Genomic DNA, 18,970 nt, shown 5'->3' on the forward strand with positions numbered 1-18,970 from the left:
TGAACCAATACGCTACTAATGGTCCTCTGTACGACCAATAGATTATTTTATGCAACTCCCGTTAATATCGTCTTCAAAATTCATCATTGATTAAATATTTGTATTCATTCATAAATTATGTACTATTATTTCTACTCGACAGCTATACACTATGTGTATGTTCCAGCTGACTTTGGAATGTAACATGATTTTAGACTGTAGGACGAATCTGGAGGACCAGTGGACAATGCAAACATGCAATTATACAGTAGATGTCAATCAATGTCTGGACTGAGACTCAAATCAAAATGTTCATTATTTTGGGATATTATTATTTTTGGGACAAGAAACATGTCTGAATAGAATACACTGCAGTTGCACACCACTGCAAACGAACAAAAAAAATAATGAATGTACTGTACTTTGAAAGAAACAACTCTGACCGTGTCATTCAAAACATTATTATTATTGATTTAGTGAATAAATAACAAAATATGTTAATTTAAATTAAAGTGTTTTCATCACATAATTATATTGTTCAAGGCATATTTAATAGCTCCTATTAGATGTTATGAAAAGTGGCCAGTGTATGCTGTTTACAGAGTACTGTACGTTAATAAATGCTCTACATCAGAATGATTGCAAAGCGTCACAGTTACACGGCTCAGTAGAAAATAAACCAATTGTCTCGTTTAAGAAATGTCAGTTGCATATCACTGCTGTTCCCTGTCAAAATGTTTTCGATTTAATGTCAGTCATTACAAATGTCTAGTTGTCTCCTAATTTCTATGTACTACCTGAATCAGGATGAAAGGGAAACGGTAGAACATGATCCTTCATAAAGAAAAATGAAAAACTCTTTCATGTATTTCTTGTTTAATTCACTTTGCATGACACGCATTTGAAGTAACGATGTTGCAAAACCACAATTTCACATTTGACTCTTCCTAAAGTCACATCTTTTACAGCTTACTTCAGATACTACAACAAGTAGAATTGGAGGCTGGACTACATATACTCTGTAAGACTGAAAATGACCACAGCATTCTCTGTCTTTTTCATTTTTTTCTTTTTGGGAAATACTGCACAGTGGTATTGTTATATTCAGACTCCACTACGTTTGCTGTTATTTCCGCTGAGAACTGACACAAAGATTATTGCACGCAGCTACAGAGAGGCGTAGGTAGGATTGCAAAATTCTACGTTGGAGACTGTCCATGGAAATCCAGTATATGGACATTTAGAACCGATCACCAGAAATAATTTGGAAATTAGGGTATCTGTTCATTGGATTTAGCATGAATGTTTTTGTTGTTGTTGGTGTTCATTTAACCTTATTTTAATGCCTTAAAACCACCTAAAAAGTATATTATTCTGCATGCTTATGAGAAAACAGCATGTACCTGTGAGAGTGTCTATGTTTATATGAATACAGTATATACGTATTGATATCGTCACCTTCCTAAAATAATAGCCTGAGTAAAAATAAGAAATAAACACTTTAGATGCCTAAATCATCTCCTCATCATGCTGGCCACCTCTCTCATCCTCAGCTCAACAGATCCTGCAATTCTACCCCTGACATGTAATTCTTAAAAAATATAATATATTCAGTATTTGGTTCAGCTTTCTGCGTTTTCTGGGCAAAACAACAACAAAAAAACATGACTTAACAGTATTTTAGGCTATTATTGTAAGAAGATGACAATATGTTATACCTGTACCAACAGCTTTGTTCATCATTGGACACTTACACCCTGATCTGTTGTTGCATAATTACAAGTGTTTTCACATCATTTACATAATTTTACACAAAACATTCAAGCATACTTTATGTTTCACTTCTACTTTTATGCCTACGATTGTGTGGCTGCTGCAACAAAGCAATTTCCTATAAAGGATTGATAAACATCCATCCATCCATCCATTTTCTGAGCCGCTTCTCCTCACTAGGGTCGCGGGCGTGCTGGAGCCTATCCCAGCTGTCATCGGGCAGGAGGCGGGGTACACCCTGAACTGGTTGCCAGCCAATCACAGGGATTGATAAACAATAGATCTAAAACAAAATGTTAATTCTCATGATCATATGAAATCTATTCATTTTCTATACCACTTGTCCTCATTAAGGTCATGGGTGAGCTGGAGACTATCCCAGCTGGCTTTGGGCTAGAAGCGGGGCGAGACCCTGGACTGGTTGCCAGCCAGTCACAAGGCACATAATATATAGAGAAACAACAATTTACACTCACATTCACTCCTATGGACAATTTAGATCTTTCAATTAACCTACCCTACATGTTTTGGGAATGTGGCGGGAGAGCCGAAATTCTGACCCAGAAGATCAGAACTCTGGGGCTGATGTGGTAACCCCTAGATCACTGGGCTGCCTTCTTTTTATATAAAATTATTCAGCATTTGGGCTGCTGAAACAAAGCATTTTCCAATAAAGGACTGATAAAGAAAACATCTAAAGCAAAATTTTCAATATTATGATTGCATGAAATTAATTATTTTTAAATTACTGTACCTCAAGTTTCTAGTCCATTCCAACTAATTGCAAAAGCAATCCAACTACTCATGGAAAAAGCTTCTAATTTCCCACAAGCCTATGTCCCACATATGTCATCGGGCTTTGACACCTGATGATTCAGTCCCTGGGCCACCTCCTCACGCAGGCCCTTAGTGTATTGACTCACTTAGACTATGCTCACTAGGTGAACTCCGGCTCATGTTTGACAAGCTGGCCATAAGAGACTTGACTTTGTGTGCATAATAGTTCCTCAGGTTGACTGAATGCACTTCTTTTATGCCCTCATCAAAGTCGCAGCTTCGCATTGCGATTTCCAGTTGTTTTTGTCTCTTGTAAAACAAGGAAAATTTATTGAAAATAAGTGTGATCGGAAGCACTACTACTAAGATCCCCGCCAGAATGCAGGCCGAGGCTGTCAGCTTGCCCGCAATAGACAAGGGCACCACATCCCCATAGCCTACAGTGGTCATGCTGACCGTGGCCCACCACCAGCATGCCGGGATGGTGGACAAGTCCTCGCTATCTTCTTTCTCAACCGTGTATGCCACGACGGAAAAGAAAGACACTCCGACTGCGAGATAGAGAAGCAGCAGGCCCACCTCCTTGTAGCTGTTTCTCAAGGTGGCCCCGAGGGAGCGCAGCCCGGTCGAGTGGCGCGCCAGTTTAAGGATGCGGAAAATCCTCATGAGCCTCAACACTTGAGCGACACGGCCCAGGTTGGCCAGCGCTGGACTACTCTCCACCACCAGGTTGATGACGAGCGTCAGGTAGAAGGGAAGTATGGACACCAAGTCGATCAGGTTCAACGGATGCTCGAAAAAGTGTACGAGGTCCGGGGCCACCGCGAACCTGGCCACCAGCTCCAGCGTGAACCAAGCAATGCCCAAGTGCTCCACGATCTCAAACCGGGGATCCTCCGTGGGCTGCCCTTCGGCGTCCACGAGGCTGAACTCGCTCATGCTGTTCATGCACATTGTGGCAATGGAACCGAGCACCACCAAGATGGAGCAGACACTGATAAAGCGGCTGGCCACGGAGTAGCCGGGGTTGTCCAGCATCAGCCAAACGCGCCTCCGGGTGCTCCCCAGCGGTTGTTTGTCAAATTTAGAGGCGTCACTTGTAAAACTCCAACAGCTCGTCAAATGACGAGGTGGTGCTTCCTTCATCACTCCTGTCCTCCCACTCTTCCCGGTCTTGGTCCATTTTCCTACAGTGGTAGGCACTGCTGCAGCAGGAGTCGAGAAAGAACTCGTTAATGCCCCAGTACTCAATCTCCTGGCTGAAGGAGAAAATGCACAGTTCAGCCATGACGTGCAGCCGTCCCGTGTTGTAGAAATTCAAGACATAGGGGAAAAGCGCGGGATTCCTATCAAAGTAAAACTCTTTCTCTGCGTCATCGTAGTCGTCGCACAGCTCCAATATGGACTCCTTAGACCGGCAGTGGAGAAGACGCGCCAGTCGTGTCTCCGGGAACCGAGACAGAGTTTCTGTGTGGAGATGCTTCTTGAAGCCGCCCACGTTGATGCGGATGGCGGCATCGTCCTCTGAGGGAGCTCTGGCGCCAGGTTCCCTCAGGACCTGACCCGTCATGTCTGAACACACGCACACATGCACACAAAAACACACACACAATGAATGAAAGAAAGAAAGAAAGAAAAAAGAAAGAAAAATGTAAGAAAAAAGCATCAATAGAATCACTGATGTAGGTCAACTATTTGCAAGCTTGTGCTTTGTAATCAACTGGCACCTATTTACGGTACAACCACGTGTTCCCCTCAAACGTATTCCCAGGAATTTAGAAGCAAACAGGAAAACAAAGAACTTACTGCAACCGGGTCAACAAATCCCTGCAGATGATTGCTTTGATAGCATCCTGGCAATTTGTGGCCAAGTTGTCTCCTCTAAAATGTACAAATTGACATGCATTTCCCAGAAAACCGCAGACGTGTCTCAGTCACGTTGATTAGGATAAACTCCTCCAAAGGGAGTGATGCCAAATGTAAAAATGTATCCATACAAAATGAATTGACACTCCTTTCTCAAATATACAAGAATATAGTCCGCTGTGTTTGCAGCATCACAGCCACGGACAAGTCTGGGCTGTGAGCGCAAGCAGCAGACACACGCCCTGACAACTGCTTTTGTTTGAATAGGGGAATCCTCTCCCCGGCTTGCTCTATTCCTCTCTCTCTCTCTCTCTCTCCAACATCTCTCTTCTTTCTGTTGCTGCGCAGCAACACGTAGCTCTCCCACTGCACCGCCCACCTCCCTCCACTGATTTCAACATCACGGTGATAAGGGGACAGCGGCTCTTTTAGGAGTCACCACTGACCAGGTGGTAGAAATATAGAGAGTGAGACAAAACAGGCATCAGTAAGAAAATCAGTGCATCATCACAAAACAATAAAAGCCAAAAGCGAGCACAGACCACCTCCTTTGTTATGTGCAATTGCCACAGTCAATAGAACAGGGTTGGGGAACCTACAGCCTGAGGCCCATAAACGGCCTGCAAGAGCATTTAATGCAGCCGGCCATGTATTTCTGACAATAAATACAGTTGACTGTATTTCACTGTATTGTGAAATGTGATTATCAAATCATAATAAAACATACTTAAAGAGAATATAATGAAATAAACTAGTTTTATAAAGTGTGATTGAGTGCAATTGACTGTGTGTTCCAGTTCCTGACAGTATTCAGCAACTTCCCGAAGCCTTTGGGTTGGAGTGGCTCAACATTTCACAGGCCACACAACACAAAACCTTATCACTTCCATACGAAGGACATGTGTCGCACTGTGTGAAGCAAATGGTGGTCACACCAGGTACTGACTGATTTTCTGCCCAATACAGTGGAACTGCTCATTTTAGAGTGGCCTTTTATTGTGGGCAGCCTAAGGCCCACACTGCTCGATGCAGTCGAATGCGACTGGACCGGACCGTTGCATAAAAATAAGAGTTGCTCACGCGACCTCACACATTGAGCAATTGGACATACGGACGGCATAAATAATGAGCCTGTGTAGGCGTTTGATGCTGTATAAACAGTATATTGTACTTTTTTACATTTCTTAAACCATAAAAACATATAATAATAGTTAAAGAATAGGCAGGTTGCTAAAGATAGTGGACGTGGGCGGGAATAAAGGCGTGAGTGGGGAGATTTTAAAGGAGTCGCGGTGACTCCATTCATTTGAATGTACCCAGCGAGTGCATTTTGGTCACAAGCTTTGCTTTTTCATCCATAAGCACATTATACATTATGAATATAGTGAAAGGGGACATACTTTTTCTAGTATTTTGGATGAATTATTGTTGCCGTTTTTCTGCTGAGTTTTCCCGCTCCCGTGCCAGGGATGTGTACGTGACAAACGTGTGCTCTCACATGTGGGTCTTCTACACAGAGGCAACCAATCAGAGGAAAGGGGGCAGTCTGAGCCAAATATGGACAAAGCGGATACAACACGGGGTCAAACAGAAGTAGCTGTCAGAGTAGCCTTTTCTGGACAATCGTATGACAAAAACAAGTTGTTGTTTTTTTAAATGAAATTTACTATTTTTTACCAAGTCCATATTAGAAAGTCGCTCTAAACAGGTGTAAATAGCCAAAATACCGGACCTTTAAATATTGATGTAAAACACAATATTTGATGCTTTATATATTGTGTGTCAAATATTTGGCTTGGGGCGGCGCAACGGCCCTTCCAGTGTCTCGCTTGCGTAAAAACCCATAAATGTGTTTTCAGCGTGAGTGAAAGTTTGTGTGCGTTTTGATTGGCTGTAAGATTGAAATGTTGCGAAGGTGAGCGCCGGCGATTCTAATTTTGAATCAAGGCATAACAGTTCAGTCGGTGTGCGGCAGCCTTAAGGCACACCTGTGCTTAAATCATGCTGTATAATCAGCAACTTAGTGTGCCACACTAAATTGGGGTGAGGTAATTGGATGATGTCACCAAAGGAGAAGTGCTTACTAACACAGATTTAGACATATTAGTTCACAATATTTGCAAGAAATATATATTTTTGTTCAGTGTATCATAGTGAACATTTGTTTTTTGGTGTTGGCCCTTTGATTAGTTTGGTGACAACTCTGGGGTGCATCATGCCTTGCACCCAAAGTATGATGGGATGGGCTCCAGTTCACATGTGACCCTAATGAGGGCAAAATGGATGGATGGTTGTTCATTGTTGCCTCATATGTGTTGATTCCCACCTAAAGTAAGTGGCAGCACAAAAACCTTATGATAATTAAATTGCTCCTCCACGGGCCATCACCTTTCCATGGTGGAGGAGTTTGTGTGTCCCAATGATCCTAGGAGTTCTGCTGTCGGGGGCTTTATGTCCCTGGTAGAGTCATCCAGGGAAAACAGGTCCTACTGTATGTGAGGAACCAGACAATGCACCACTCAATAAAACCCAAAAAACATTTGGATGTTTTACCTTGCCTGGATGCAGGTCACCGATACCCTTCTTTGGAGCCAGGCCTAGAAGGGGGGGGGGGGGGGGGTCGAGGTCGATGGCGAGTGTTTGGAGGCTGGGTCTGCACCCATGGGGCTGCCATGGCAGTCCGGAGAGACGATGTGGGCCCCTTTCCCATTGGCTCACCACTTGTGGTAGGGGTTGAGGGGTCAGCTGCAGTGTGAGCTGGGTGACGATATGTTTCCAGACTGCAGAAACTAGCTCGAAGGATGTGGAACATCACCTCTCTAGCAGGAAAAAAGCCTGAGTTGGTGTGACAGGTCGAGAAGTTCTGACTCGATGTGTTGGGCTCGCCTCAACACACAGCTTGGGCTCTGGTATCAGTCTTCTTGAAAGGGGTTGGACTCGCTTCCACTCTGGAGTTGCCCTTGGTGAGAGGTGCCAAGCATGTGTGTGCATACTGATTGCCCCACAGCTCGGCACCTGTACGTTGATGTTCAAACCAGTAGACAAGAGAGTAGGCTCCCTCCACCATCTTGTCGGGCGACGGTTCCTGCTAATGCACCAAAAAGCAGTTTAGAGTACCCATCCTTTTTGGAGTCCTTGAAGGGGGTGGTGGAGAGGGCTCCTGCTGGGGACTCCCTCATTCTGCTGGGGGACTTAAACGCTCACATGGACAAAGACAGTGAGACCTGGAAGGGCGTGATTGGGAGAAACTGCCAACCCCCACCCCCTCAACCCCCATTTTAACCAAAGTGGTGCTTTGTTATTGGATTCCTGTGCTCATCACAGATTGTCCATAAAGAACACCATGATCAAACATAAGGGTCTCCATATGTGCACTTTTCACTTGGACACCCTTGGTCCCTATTGCGTATAAACGTATTGTGAGGGTTTGCTGAGAACATCTGGCGGAGTCCCCCTGTAAGAAGGAGCTTCAACTTCCACCAGAACTTTGACAACAGCAGGCGGGGGACATTAAGTTCGAGAGGGCCATGTTCCGCACCTCCATTGGTGAGGCAGCCAAATGGAGTTGTGGCCGTTAGTACCTGTCATTATGGCAATTCCCGAACCCATTGGTAGAAACTGGCGGTGAGGGATGCCATCAAGCTAACGAAGGAGTCCTATTGGACCTCATGGCCTGTGGGACTCCAGAGGCAGTTGATAGGTAATGTAAGACGAAGCGGAAAAAAGGTTTGGTGGTCACTGGAGCAAAAAACACGGCCGTGGGATGGGTTTGCTGAGGCCATGGAGAAGGATTTCAGGACAACTTCAAGTAAATTCTGGTCCACCATTTCAGGAGGGGGAAGTAGTTCAACATCAACACTGTGGGGACAGGGTGCTGCTTACCCCAACTCACGACCTCCTCATGTCCACCAACACAACTTTTGTATGAGGATATGAAGTGGGCTCTCCTATCTCTAGGGTTGAAGTTGCCAAAATGGTTGAAAAGCTCCTCGGTGACAGGGCTCCAGCGATGGAAAATATCCGGCAGGAGTTCCTAAAGGCTCTGTATGTTATGGGGCTATCCTGGTTAAGACGCCTCTGCAACAACACGAGGACATCGGGGACAGGGCTTCTGACATTGGAAGACCAGGGTGTGTTCCATAAACAGGGGGATCACACTCCTCAGCCTCCCTGATAAGTCCTATTCAGGAGTGGTGGAGAGGAGGGTCCATTGGGAAGTCCAATCTCAGATTTATCAGTAGCATTGTGGTTTCATCCTGACCATGGAACAGTGGGTGTTCTACACCCTCAGTGGGGCTCTGGGGGGTGCATGGTAGTTTGCCCAACCAGTCTACATGTGCTTTGTGGACTTGGAGAAGGCTTTCGAACGTGTCCCTCAGGATAGTCATGTGGAGGGAGAGTGTGGGGTACCGGACCCCCTAATGCAGGCTGTTCGATCCGGTGTCAAAGTTTGGTCCGCATTGTAAGTCGGATTCATTTCCTGTGAGGGTTGACCAAGGCTCCTTTTTGTCACCAATTCTGTGTATAATTTATGGACAGAATTTCTAGGCGCAGCCGAGGTGTTGAGGGGGTCTGCTTTGGTGATCTAAGTATTATGTGTCTGCTTTTAGCGGGTGATGTCGCTCTAATGGCTTTATCAAGCTGCAATCTTCAACTCTTTCTGGAGCAGTTTGCAGCAAATTTGGAGTGGTTGGAATGAGAATAAGTACCTCTAAATCTGAGTCTCAGTCGTAAAAGGATGGAGTGCCCTCTCCGGGTCGGGAAAGTGATCCTACCCCAAGTGGAGGAGTTTAAGTATCTTGGAATCTTGTTCACGAGTGGGGGAAGAATGGGAATTGACAGGCGGATTGGTGCAGCGTCTGCAGTGAAACGGACTCAGCATCGGTCTATTGTGGACGTGATTTACCGGTCGATCTACGTTCCCACCCTCTCCCATGGTCACGAGTTGTGGGTCTTGACAAAGAACAAGATTTGCAAATTTCCTCTGCAGGGTGTCCGAGCTTTCCCTTAGAGATAGGGTGAGAGGCTTGGTCATCCAGGAGCAGCTCAGACTGGAGCCGCTGCGCCTCCACATCGAGAAGAGCCAGATGAAATTGCTTGGGCATTCGGTAAGGATGCCCTCTGGACGCCTCTCTGGTGAAGTGTTCTGGGCCTGCGCCCACCGGGAGGAGGCCTCGAGCACACTGGGGAGACTATGTCTCCCAGTTGGCCTGGGCCTGGCTTTAGGATCCCCCTGGAAGAGCTCGATGAAGTGGCTGGGAGAGGAAAGTCTGGGCTTACCTGCCTAAGCTGCTGCCTTTGCATCCCGACCCTGGATAAGTAGAAGAAAATGGATGGATGGATGGATGGATGATTAAATTGCAGGTTAAACATGGCATAAAAGGTACACAGGGAAGTGCATACGAACAAACAAGCACACTTTACCGTGTCAATGATAACATAAATTCATTCAAAGAGGTAATTACTGTTATAGTCTCATGAAACACAAGCAACATAATGTCTTATGGGAATATCATACAGGAGAGTATAAAGATATACTGTATTAAAGGTCACTCTGGAGGAGAGTCACAGCAAGCATTCTGTACTGAGCTCAGTGGTCTGTCACTGCTAATAAGGAGTGTGGATAAGAAGTTTGTCATAATTGTCGTACATAACCATTCTATATTATGCTTTATGCACTCATGGGCCCCCACTGTCAGATAACTTGAGCCTTTGCAGGGCAGCCAAAATATTGATGGAAATTATTTATTTGAGAAAAAATTCTTTTTTGACACAATTATGTATATATGGACTGGTTAGAGCGTCAGCCTCACAGTCAATCCCCGGCCCTGCCTGTGTGGAGTTTGCATGTTCTCCCCGTGCTTGCGTGGGTTTTCTCCGGGCACTCCGGTTTCCTCCCACATCCCAAAAACATGCATTCATTGGAGACTCTAAATTGCCCGTAGGTGTGACTGTGAGTGCAAATGGTTGTTTGTTTGTATGTACGTGCCCTGCGATTGGCTGGCAACCAGTTCAGGGTGTACCCCGCCTCCTGCCCGATGATAGCTTGAATAGGCTCCAGCACGCCCGCGACCCTAGTGAGGAGAAGCGGCTCAGAAAATGGATGGATGGATGTATATATGGGCGGCACAGTGGAAGACTGGTTAGCATGTCTGCCTCATAGCTCTGAGGACCCGGGTTCAAATCCGGCCTCGCCTGTGTGGAGTTTGCGTGTTCTCCTCGTGCCTGCGTAGGTTTTCTCCGGATACTCCGGTTTCCTCCCACATCCCAATAACATGCATGGTAGGTTAATTGAAGACTAAATTGCCTGTAGGTGTAAATGTGAGTGCGAATGGTTGTTTGTTTATATGTGCCCTGCGATTGGCTGGCGACCGGTTATGGGTGTACCCCGCCTCTCCCCCAAAGTTAGCTGGGATAGGCTCCAGCACACCTGCAACCGTATCCAGGTGAGGATAAGCAGTATGGAAGATGAATGAATGACTGAATTTTATGTGAATGGAAAGCAAGTGATCAAAAATACAGATGAAATATACCAATAGAATTATTACTTCTCTGGCAGATAAATAATCAAAGCTTTAAATTATAAATTATTTTTTTAAATAAATAAAAATAAGTCTATACTTCCGAAAATGTGATTGAAGATCGTTTGAAATCCATTCAGCAAAGATTGAACCATATAGATTATATACACCCGTTTACAGTCGGTCGTGCTCCAAAATGCTGTATAAAAAGATTTTTAGCGGACAATCTATAGTCACAATTGTCTCTTAATGACAAGCTCCTCATTTTAAACAGTAGAGGCATAGTACCGATTGAAGACACAATTATCATTATCCAGATATTTACTGTTTCCCTTAAGACAAAGCACTGCTGCAGTAATTCTATACATTCAATTATTGAGTTTCATGGTTGTTGATCAACCCTTTTTCTTGGTGAATTTCCACATTTGACTTGCTACAGTCCGGTTTCCTAATTAAAACAGTGTGTGGGAACAAACAATCCAAAAGGTGAACATACTTTATGAATTTTTAAACACTTAACCTATATGACACCAGCTGCTTTTATCACTTCAGTGATGTTGTCATCATCAACACCATCAGTCAGAATATAAGAATATAAGGCCTGTCATAAAACTGTCTCATTGTAAAACAGCCATTACAAACAACGTGAGTGGGAATTGAACCCATGCTGCCTGCACAGAGGTCAGCCGATTTTATTTGGTGAATGGATATTTTTTTCAGAGATTTCCAAAAATATATTATTTTGTATTTTGACCCAAAAGAATTTATGTCCAAAATTATTCACACCTGTTCATACGCCACAGAAGCATATGCAATGTTCTGTACAAATTGTAGTTTACAATGCTCTAGGGTCCTTTGGAATGTTAGGTTTCCTCAAAATTGCCAGGCTTGTGACTAATTTTCAAAATGTGCATGGCAAAATTTGTCATGAATATCTCCAACGCAATTTCTTATAATTTGGACCACTTTTTTGTTTCATTTGGCGCCACAGGTTAAAAAATATGAATTTGTTTTAACTCATAATTTGACCAGGACATTAACCGTTAATTTTATTTGGGCTTATAGGTAGACAATTCAATACCATCCATCCATATTCAACACCGCTTATCCTGGTTAGGGTCGCAGGGCGCTGGAGCCTATCCCAGCTGACTTCGGGTGAAAGGCAGACTACACCCTGAACTGGTTGCCAGTCAGTTGCAGGGCACATACAGACACAGACAACCATTCGCACTCACATTCATACCGTCACTGAGTGGGAACTGAACCCACGCTGTCTGCACCAAAGTCAGGCGAGTGTACCACTACACCATCAGTGACACAATTCAATACACTACTATTTATTGTCCATTTGAGGGTGACAATTTGTAGGTAGCACTGATGTGTCACAGAAATCAGAATCAGAATCAGAATCAGAATCAGAATCAGAATCAGAATCAGAATCATCTTTATTTGCCAAGTATTTCCAAAACACACAAGGAATTTGTCTCCGGTAGTTGGAGCCGCTCTAGTACAACAAACAGTCAATTTACAGAACACTTTGGGGACATAAAGACATTGACAAAAAACAATTGTGCAAAAAGATGCAGAGTCCTCTAGCACTTAGAGCAGTTCGAACGACTAATATTGCAATAGTCCGGTGCAATGACCATTGTGCAAAGGGCGCTGAGACTTCAAGGAGTGTATGCGGTTTAAAGTGACGAGTAGTGCGATCATCTGGGACAATGTCGGTTGTGCAAATGTTACAGATACTCCTCAATCAGTGTGCTTTATATTATAAATTATTTTTATAATTTCTGCTTTCCAGTGCATGCCTCCATCTTTCAAACTGTTCCTCCACCTGCTCCCTGCTTTCACTGCAGATCACAATGTCATCTGCAAACATCATGGTACACGGGGATTCCAGTCTAACCTCAACTGTCAGCCTATCAATCACCACTGCAAACAGGAAGGGGCTCAGGGCTGATCCCTGATGCAGTCCCACCTCCACCTTAAATTCGCCTGCCACACCTACAGCACACCTCACCACTGTTCTGCTGCCCTCGTATATGTCCTGTATTATTATAACATACTTCTCTGCCACTCCAGACATCCGCATTGAGTACCACAGTTCCTCTCTGGGTACTCTGTCATAGGCTTTCTCTATCTTCATGTCATCATATGCCTCTTGTTTGGCCTTTGCCACCTCTACCTTTTGCCCTATGTCGCATCTCAATGTATTCCTTTCGCCTCTCCACTTCTTCTTAGCAAACCTTTTTCCTTGTATGATTTCTTGTACTGTGAGGTTCCACCACCAAGTCTCCTTCTCTCCTTTCCTGCCAGAAGATACACCAAGTACTCTCCTGCCTGTCTCTCTGATCCCCTTGGCTGCAGTGGTCCAGTCTTCTGGAAACTCTTCCTGTCCACCGAGAGCCTGTCTCACCTCTTCCCGAAAAGCTGCACAACACTCGTCCTGTCTCAGCTTCCACCACATGGTTCTCTGCTCAGCCTTTGTCTTCCTAATCTTCCTCCCCACCACCAGAGTCATCTTACACACCATCCGATGCTGTCTAGCTACACTCTCCCCTACCACTACCTTACAGTTGGTAACCTCCTTCAGATTACATCGTCTGCACAAGATGTAATCCACCTGTGTGCTTCTACCTCCGCTCTTGTCGGTCACCCTATGTTCCTGCCTCTTCTGGAAAAAAGTGTTCGCTACAGCCATTTGCATCCTTTTTGCAAAGTCTACCACCATCTGTCCCTCCATGTTCCTTTCCTGGATGCCGTATTTACACATCACTTCTTCTTCACCCCCGTTTTCTTCACCAACATGTCCATTACAATCGGCACCAATCACAACTCTCCTCACTGTCAGTGATGCTCAGAACTACTTCGTCTAGCTCCTTCCAGAATTTCTCTTAAAAGGTCACAACATTTAGGATTTCATTCTTAAATGATAGCCGCCTGAGATTATTCAAATTGTGTTTTCCCTCTTAATGCACGTTCTAACAGCACACAGCAGGAAGTGGACTCTATACTATTGCCTGAAACATGTACAAATTATTTTATCGAAACACACAAACAACTTCAGCGAGGACGCATATCCCTGACTATGAATGGGAAATTGAAGTTTCTTTAATCAAACTGAATGGGAAATTAGCTTTAGATTAACTAAATTAATTGATTAGTTGATATCTGAAAAACATTTTAATGGGATTACGGAATTTCTCTCTAAATCTGAGGTCGGCAACTAGGGGCCTGCGGGCCATAATTGGCCCGCTGCCAATTATATCTGGCCCGCCAAATGACGTTTGTCAAGGCACGATAATGAGCTGGGCTGCTACAGTGCAATGGCACTTCAATTCCTTGTTACAGTATTTAAGCACATCATTGGCCATGCAACCCATTTGGTGTGATGTCACAAGAAATACACTGATTGGCCGTTTGCCCACATGACCAAAATGCAGCGTCGCTATTGAATGCAGAAGTAATGTCTAAAAAACGCCAGCTACACCAGCTGTAATTATTTACGATCACCCAGTAAAAAAAACGGGATCAAGCGAGGCTGTGCGGATGTACGTTGAGAAAACTCACCCCCAATCCTTAAAACAGGATGCCCACATCCTGGCTGCAACCTTGTTGCAAATGACACAAGTTGGCGTGACATTTTCAAACACAGGTACGATGAACACATGCTTTTCTTTACACTCTTCTTTGTACTTCCTACAAAGATCAAAATATTCCTCGACCCCCCCCCCCACACACACACACACAAACATACACACAGAATGCCGCCCTGGGCGACTGCCCTTATCACTCATATCAGAAACCATCCCTGCATCCCAGGAATGAGATGGCTCGAAAAAACCTGAAAATGGTCTGTTTAAACATCACATTTTCATCTCAACTAATAACAACTATATGGGGAAAAAGAGTCAAATACATACCTAAAAATGCATGAATTGCGCTCAGAGAAGTATTTATTATTTAAAATGGTAATTACTTAACCATTAAGTCTTAGAAGACAGTTTGTGTAAGCGATTAAAGCCAGCCGCTTTATTATCGCCAGGTTACTATCTGTTTCATGACACCGTGAGGAGTGGCAGAAGTAACACAGTAATAAAACCCTGTAGCGAATTCAATTGTTTGAAATGTATAAGTTCATTAAATTAAGTTTTTTTTTTCTCCATGATATAATAACATAAGGCAGCACGGTGGCCGACTGGTTAGAGCGTCATAAATAATAATCAATTCTCAACGATCAATTAATTGAGTACCGCTATGTTACTATGCCCATTCCGAGCCCTGACAGTCGAGCGGTAGACGAGGAAAATAATGAAACCATCTGTCACATATACATTTTGTAATGTTGCCACTGAATGCACGAAATAAACAGAAAAATATTCAGCAGCACCAACAGCAGACTTTTTTCCTCAGCCAATTAAAAATGGTATGGATTATCATCTTCCCTGTGATATCATCCTGGCTGATGTCCTTTTCTTCACTTGTAGGGAGAAGAGCTAAAGTTGAATAAATGGAATTTGTTCCTTCAATGAGCTCCTCACTCAGGTCTTCATCATAGAGCGGTAAAACAGTGCCTAGGGACTGGTCGGGAAATGGCAAAGGTGGGGTAGGAAAGAAAGGAGTAAAGAAAGGAGACAGCATGCAGATTTCCCCCACTGCGACATGTGTGATGATCTTAAGCAGTTCAGGTTGAAAGCTATGAATGTTCTTTCCTAGGTCATCCAAAGTGAAAGCCTGACTCACTTTATCCTGGATAGTCAGGACCAAATTGTCTCTCATGACGTGGGAGAAATATATACGGATCTGTTCGGTAAAGGGTAGAGAGATACAATCCAGCACTGCCTGTGTCACTCCGACAACCATTTTGCTGAGGTATAGGGATGGCATGCTAAAGGGTTTTTTGGGAGGAGAGAACCAGAAGCCCTGCAAGACTTTTGGAAGCACCTCTATCACGATCTCATGCAAGGTGAGTAGCTTGCCGGAGGTGGCCTCCTGGTGCTTCAAGTTGCTAGCAATCTGCTGAGCTTTGCTGATGATCCCAGGATGTCTGGAGGTTACAATTATGAAATTATATAGTCATGTTTGATAAATGCTGTATGTAGACATAAACATTGTACTTGGGCTGATATGCTGAATGGGCATCAAGCGACACTGACTTTAACTGGGGAGGGATCATCTCAGGAGACGCCAGGAGCCTTCTGGCTTCAAACTCAATGTCTCTCATCTTCATACTGATGTTCACCTCAAACGCCTGACATAAGAATAAGATGCAAGAAGAACATTGCAAAGTTAATTAAACATTACGTTACTTACTAAAAACGGCCAACGTTTTTCCAGATTGTAATCTTACCATCTTGGCCCGAGCCTCAAAACATTCTTCCACGTCAAACTCCCAAAGCCTGCAAACACAAGCAAAATATTTACTTTTCAAATGAATCAGACAAACATAAGTATTTGGTGCCATGTAACTATATTTCTAGTAACTTATTTTATTCTGAGAGATTTATTGGTCTCTTCCACCAGAAGGTCAGTCATTGTTTCAACAGTCACCTCAGGTGGGATCAAGTTATTCTGTTGACGTCTCAAAAGTTCTGCCAACAGTCCAATCTAAAGAAAAACAACAACAACAAGCACTTTCATCATTCCGGTGAAGTACTGAAGAAGATTTGTAGCATGTATCTATTTTATATTAGATTAGACATGTTGGTTTTGTGGGTGTTACCTGGATGATATAAGCGTGGAGGTTCCAGCAAGTTTTCAGAGCATTTTTATACGCGGGAGTGTCAAAAAACATCTGTAAAGTAGGATTAAAAATAAATCATATTTTTTGGGGGGGGGGGGGGGGGGGGGGGGTTTAAATCCATTTTTAACCTGGGTGTGAAAATGCATGGGTGTAGGGTTTAATGTCAAATAGCAGTGGGCAGAAGCAAAGCGCTATGTTTTGTTCTGTTTTGTTGACGACAAGAGTACCTTCTTGTCAACGTGGGTTGCTGAAAGACGTTTTGGCTATTTGTACCAATGCACCAAACAGAGGTTCGGAGTATCTGGCCTTCTTAGAAATCTTGGGCGATGTGCTGGACAATACCTCTATTGTGCTGCTAGAGCACTTCAATGGTCATGCAGCAATGACTGCTGATTTGAGGTGATCCGGGGAACCTTTAATCCCAAAAGATGTTGTACAGTCCTGGGACATTACCATCACTTTTTTTTGGAACATTAGGGTTATGAAAAGACACTGCACAAGGACAAGATTTGTCTTGAGATACTGAAGGCTTTAAATTTTGTTGGATTGTCTTGACTGATGTAGTGTAGTGGTACACTCGCCTGACTTTGGTGCGGGCAGCGTGGGTTCAGTTCCCACTCGGTGACGGCGTGAATGTGAGTGCGAATGGTTGTCCGTATCTATATGTGCCCTGCGACCGGTTCAGGTTGTAGTCTGCCTTTCGCCCGGAGTCAGCTGGGATAGGCTCCAGCGCTATTGAAAATGGATGGATGCATGGATGTCTTGACTGACCTGCCTTTTCACTGAGTAGTGGCAGTTGAATATATGGTCTGTCCTTGAAATTGATTCCAAATTGTGTACCGATGCGAAGGTGTGTTCCAACAATAGCCTCTTGGGGCAGTCTATGACTATTCCTATGAGGACTCACAAGGAGAATCCACCTGATTGTCAAACTGAGGAAGTCTGCACTGGGCTCAAAAGGAGTACTTAGGTGGGTTGTGGGAATTTCCATGTTCATGTCTTCTGTGGACCAGGAGAGGGCCAGTCCATGAGGTACTGGCCTAGTAGAGGGTGAGGGGGACTACTGCTAGGAACTATCTGATCCCAACACAATCACAATGAGAGACTGTGCTCCACCAGGTGTTTTTATTTATTTATTTTTTTTTAAAATCTGATTATGTTTCTGATAGTCATGGACAATCTCAAGACACACTCAGGGAGTGCTGAGTGACAAGGTTGGGGACTTGAGGATTGCATCTTGCTATTTGCAGGTTGTGTGCTCTTTCAAAGCACAATCTCCAACGATCCCTGAAGTGGGTGGGATGACAGTTTGCTGGCCTAAAATGGACGAGCCTAGCCCTAGAAATTCCAGAAGGATCCTTCCGGAGGGATTTGAGGGGAAGGTTAAGCCAGAGATAGTTTTCAGTCTGTTGCCAGTACCTGGAAAAGTGCCACATGAATAGAGAAACTTCGAGTCCAGCACAAACATACCATGATGGGTCTATAGACGCCTATGCTTCCATCAATAAAATCCATTGTCACTTTTCTGCCGTATAGCTCAATGAACAAGGTAGGGTTCAAAACAAGAGTAGTGAACCGACTATTTTATCATCCAATGTAGATTTTAATGTCGTCAAAGGGAGTAATCATAAAGGCGCAGGTGACATGACTGCTCCATGCTTGTCACATCAACATTCTCTATGACATCACAACTCTCACGCTGTATCCCTCACTTGTTTCTCCACATTTTCACTATTTTAAACAGTATATATACACGTGTTCTGATGATTTGAAGGTTGGTTCTTAAAACTTAGCTCATTAACAATATTTTTTACACATATCAAACAATAGTGAAGAGAGAATAATAATCATTGCATGTACTGTTGCCCTTCACAGAGTTCACAGACCATAGCAGTGGTTTAGTGTAAGACGGTTGTGCGGGAGAAAGATTAGGAGGAGGTAAAGATGTCAAATTGAGGATGGGGAGGAGAGAAAATGAAGTTTTCCTTTCCTTCAAAATCAGAGGCGCAGGCTTGACAAAGAGTGCGTAGGAGTCTTTTTTTTTCTTTTTTTTTAAATTTGCTGCTCCTGAGCTTTTCTCAACAAAAACCTCACTCCTTCCCTCCACTGAGACATTATTCACCCTCTGTTATCTTAACCCTTTAATCGCTGCCTTATCTCTTGTTCCACCCTAGTGTTTCCTCACGTTTACCCTCCACCATTGTTCTCCATCAGAAAGGTCAGGTAACAACAATATTTTGAACTCCTCTGACTGAAAACATTTGGTGACATGTGTCTCCATAGCCACAGGGAAAATGTTACTTGCCTG

At 43.9% G+C, this 18,970-nt stretch overlaps 1 protein-coding gene across 1 annotated transcript; it reads right to left on the minus strand.

Annotated features, from left to right (window-relative positions):
* Positions 1–926: 926 nt before the first annotated feature.
* LOC133401976 (potassium voltage-gated channel subfamily S member 2-like) lies at positions 927–4,614 on the minus strand. The gene is given in 3 exon segments (XM_061675510.1): positions 927–3,624; positions 3,626–4,101; positions 4,336–4,614. Coding segments are annotated over 2 exon segments (1,440 nt in total). The 5' UTR covers positions 4,100–4,101; positions 4,336–4,614; the 3' UTR covers positions 927–2,658.
* Positions 4,615–18,970: the final 14,356 nt, after the last annotated feature.

This window comes from Phycodurus eques, chromosome 4 (genome assembly GCF_024500275.1).
Source record: "Phycodurus eques isolate BA_2022a chromosome 4, UOR_Pequ_1.1, whole genome shotgun sequence".
Taxonomy (NCBI): Eukaryota; Metazoa; Chordata; class Actinopteri; order Syngnathiformes; family Syngnathidae; genus Phycodurus; species Phycodurus eques.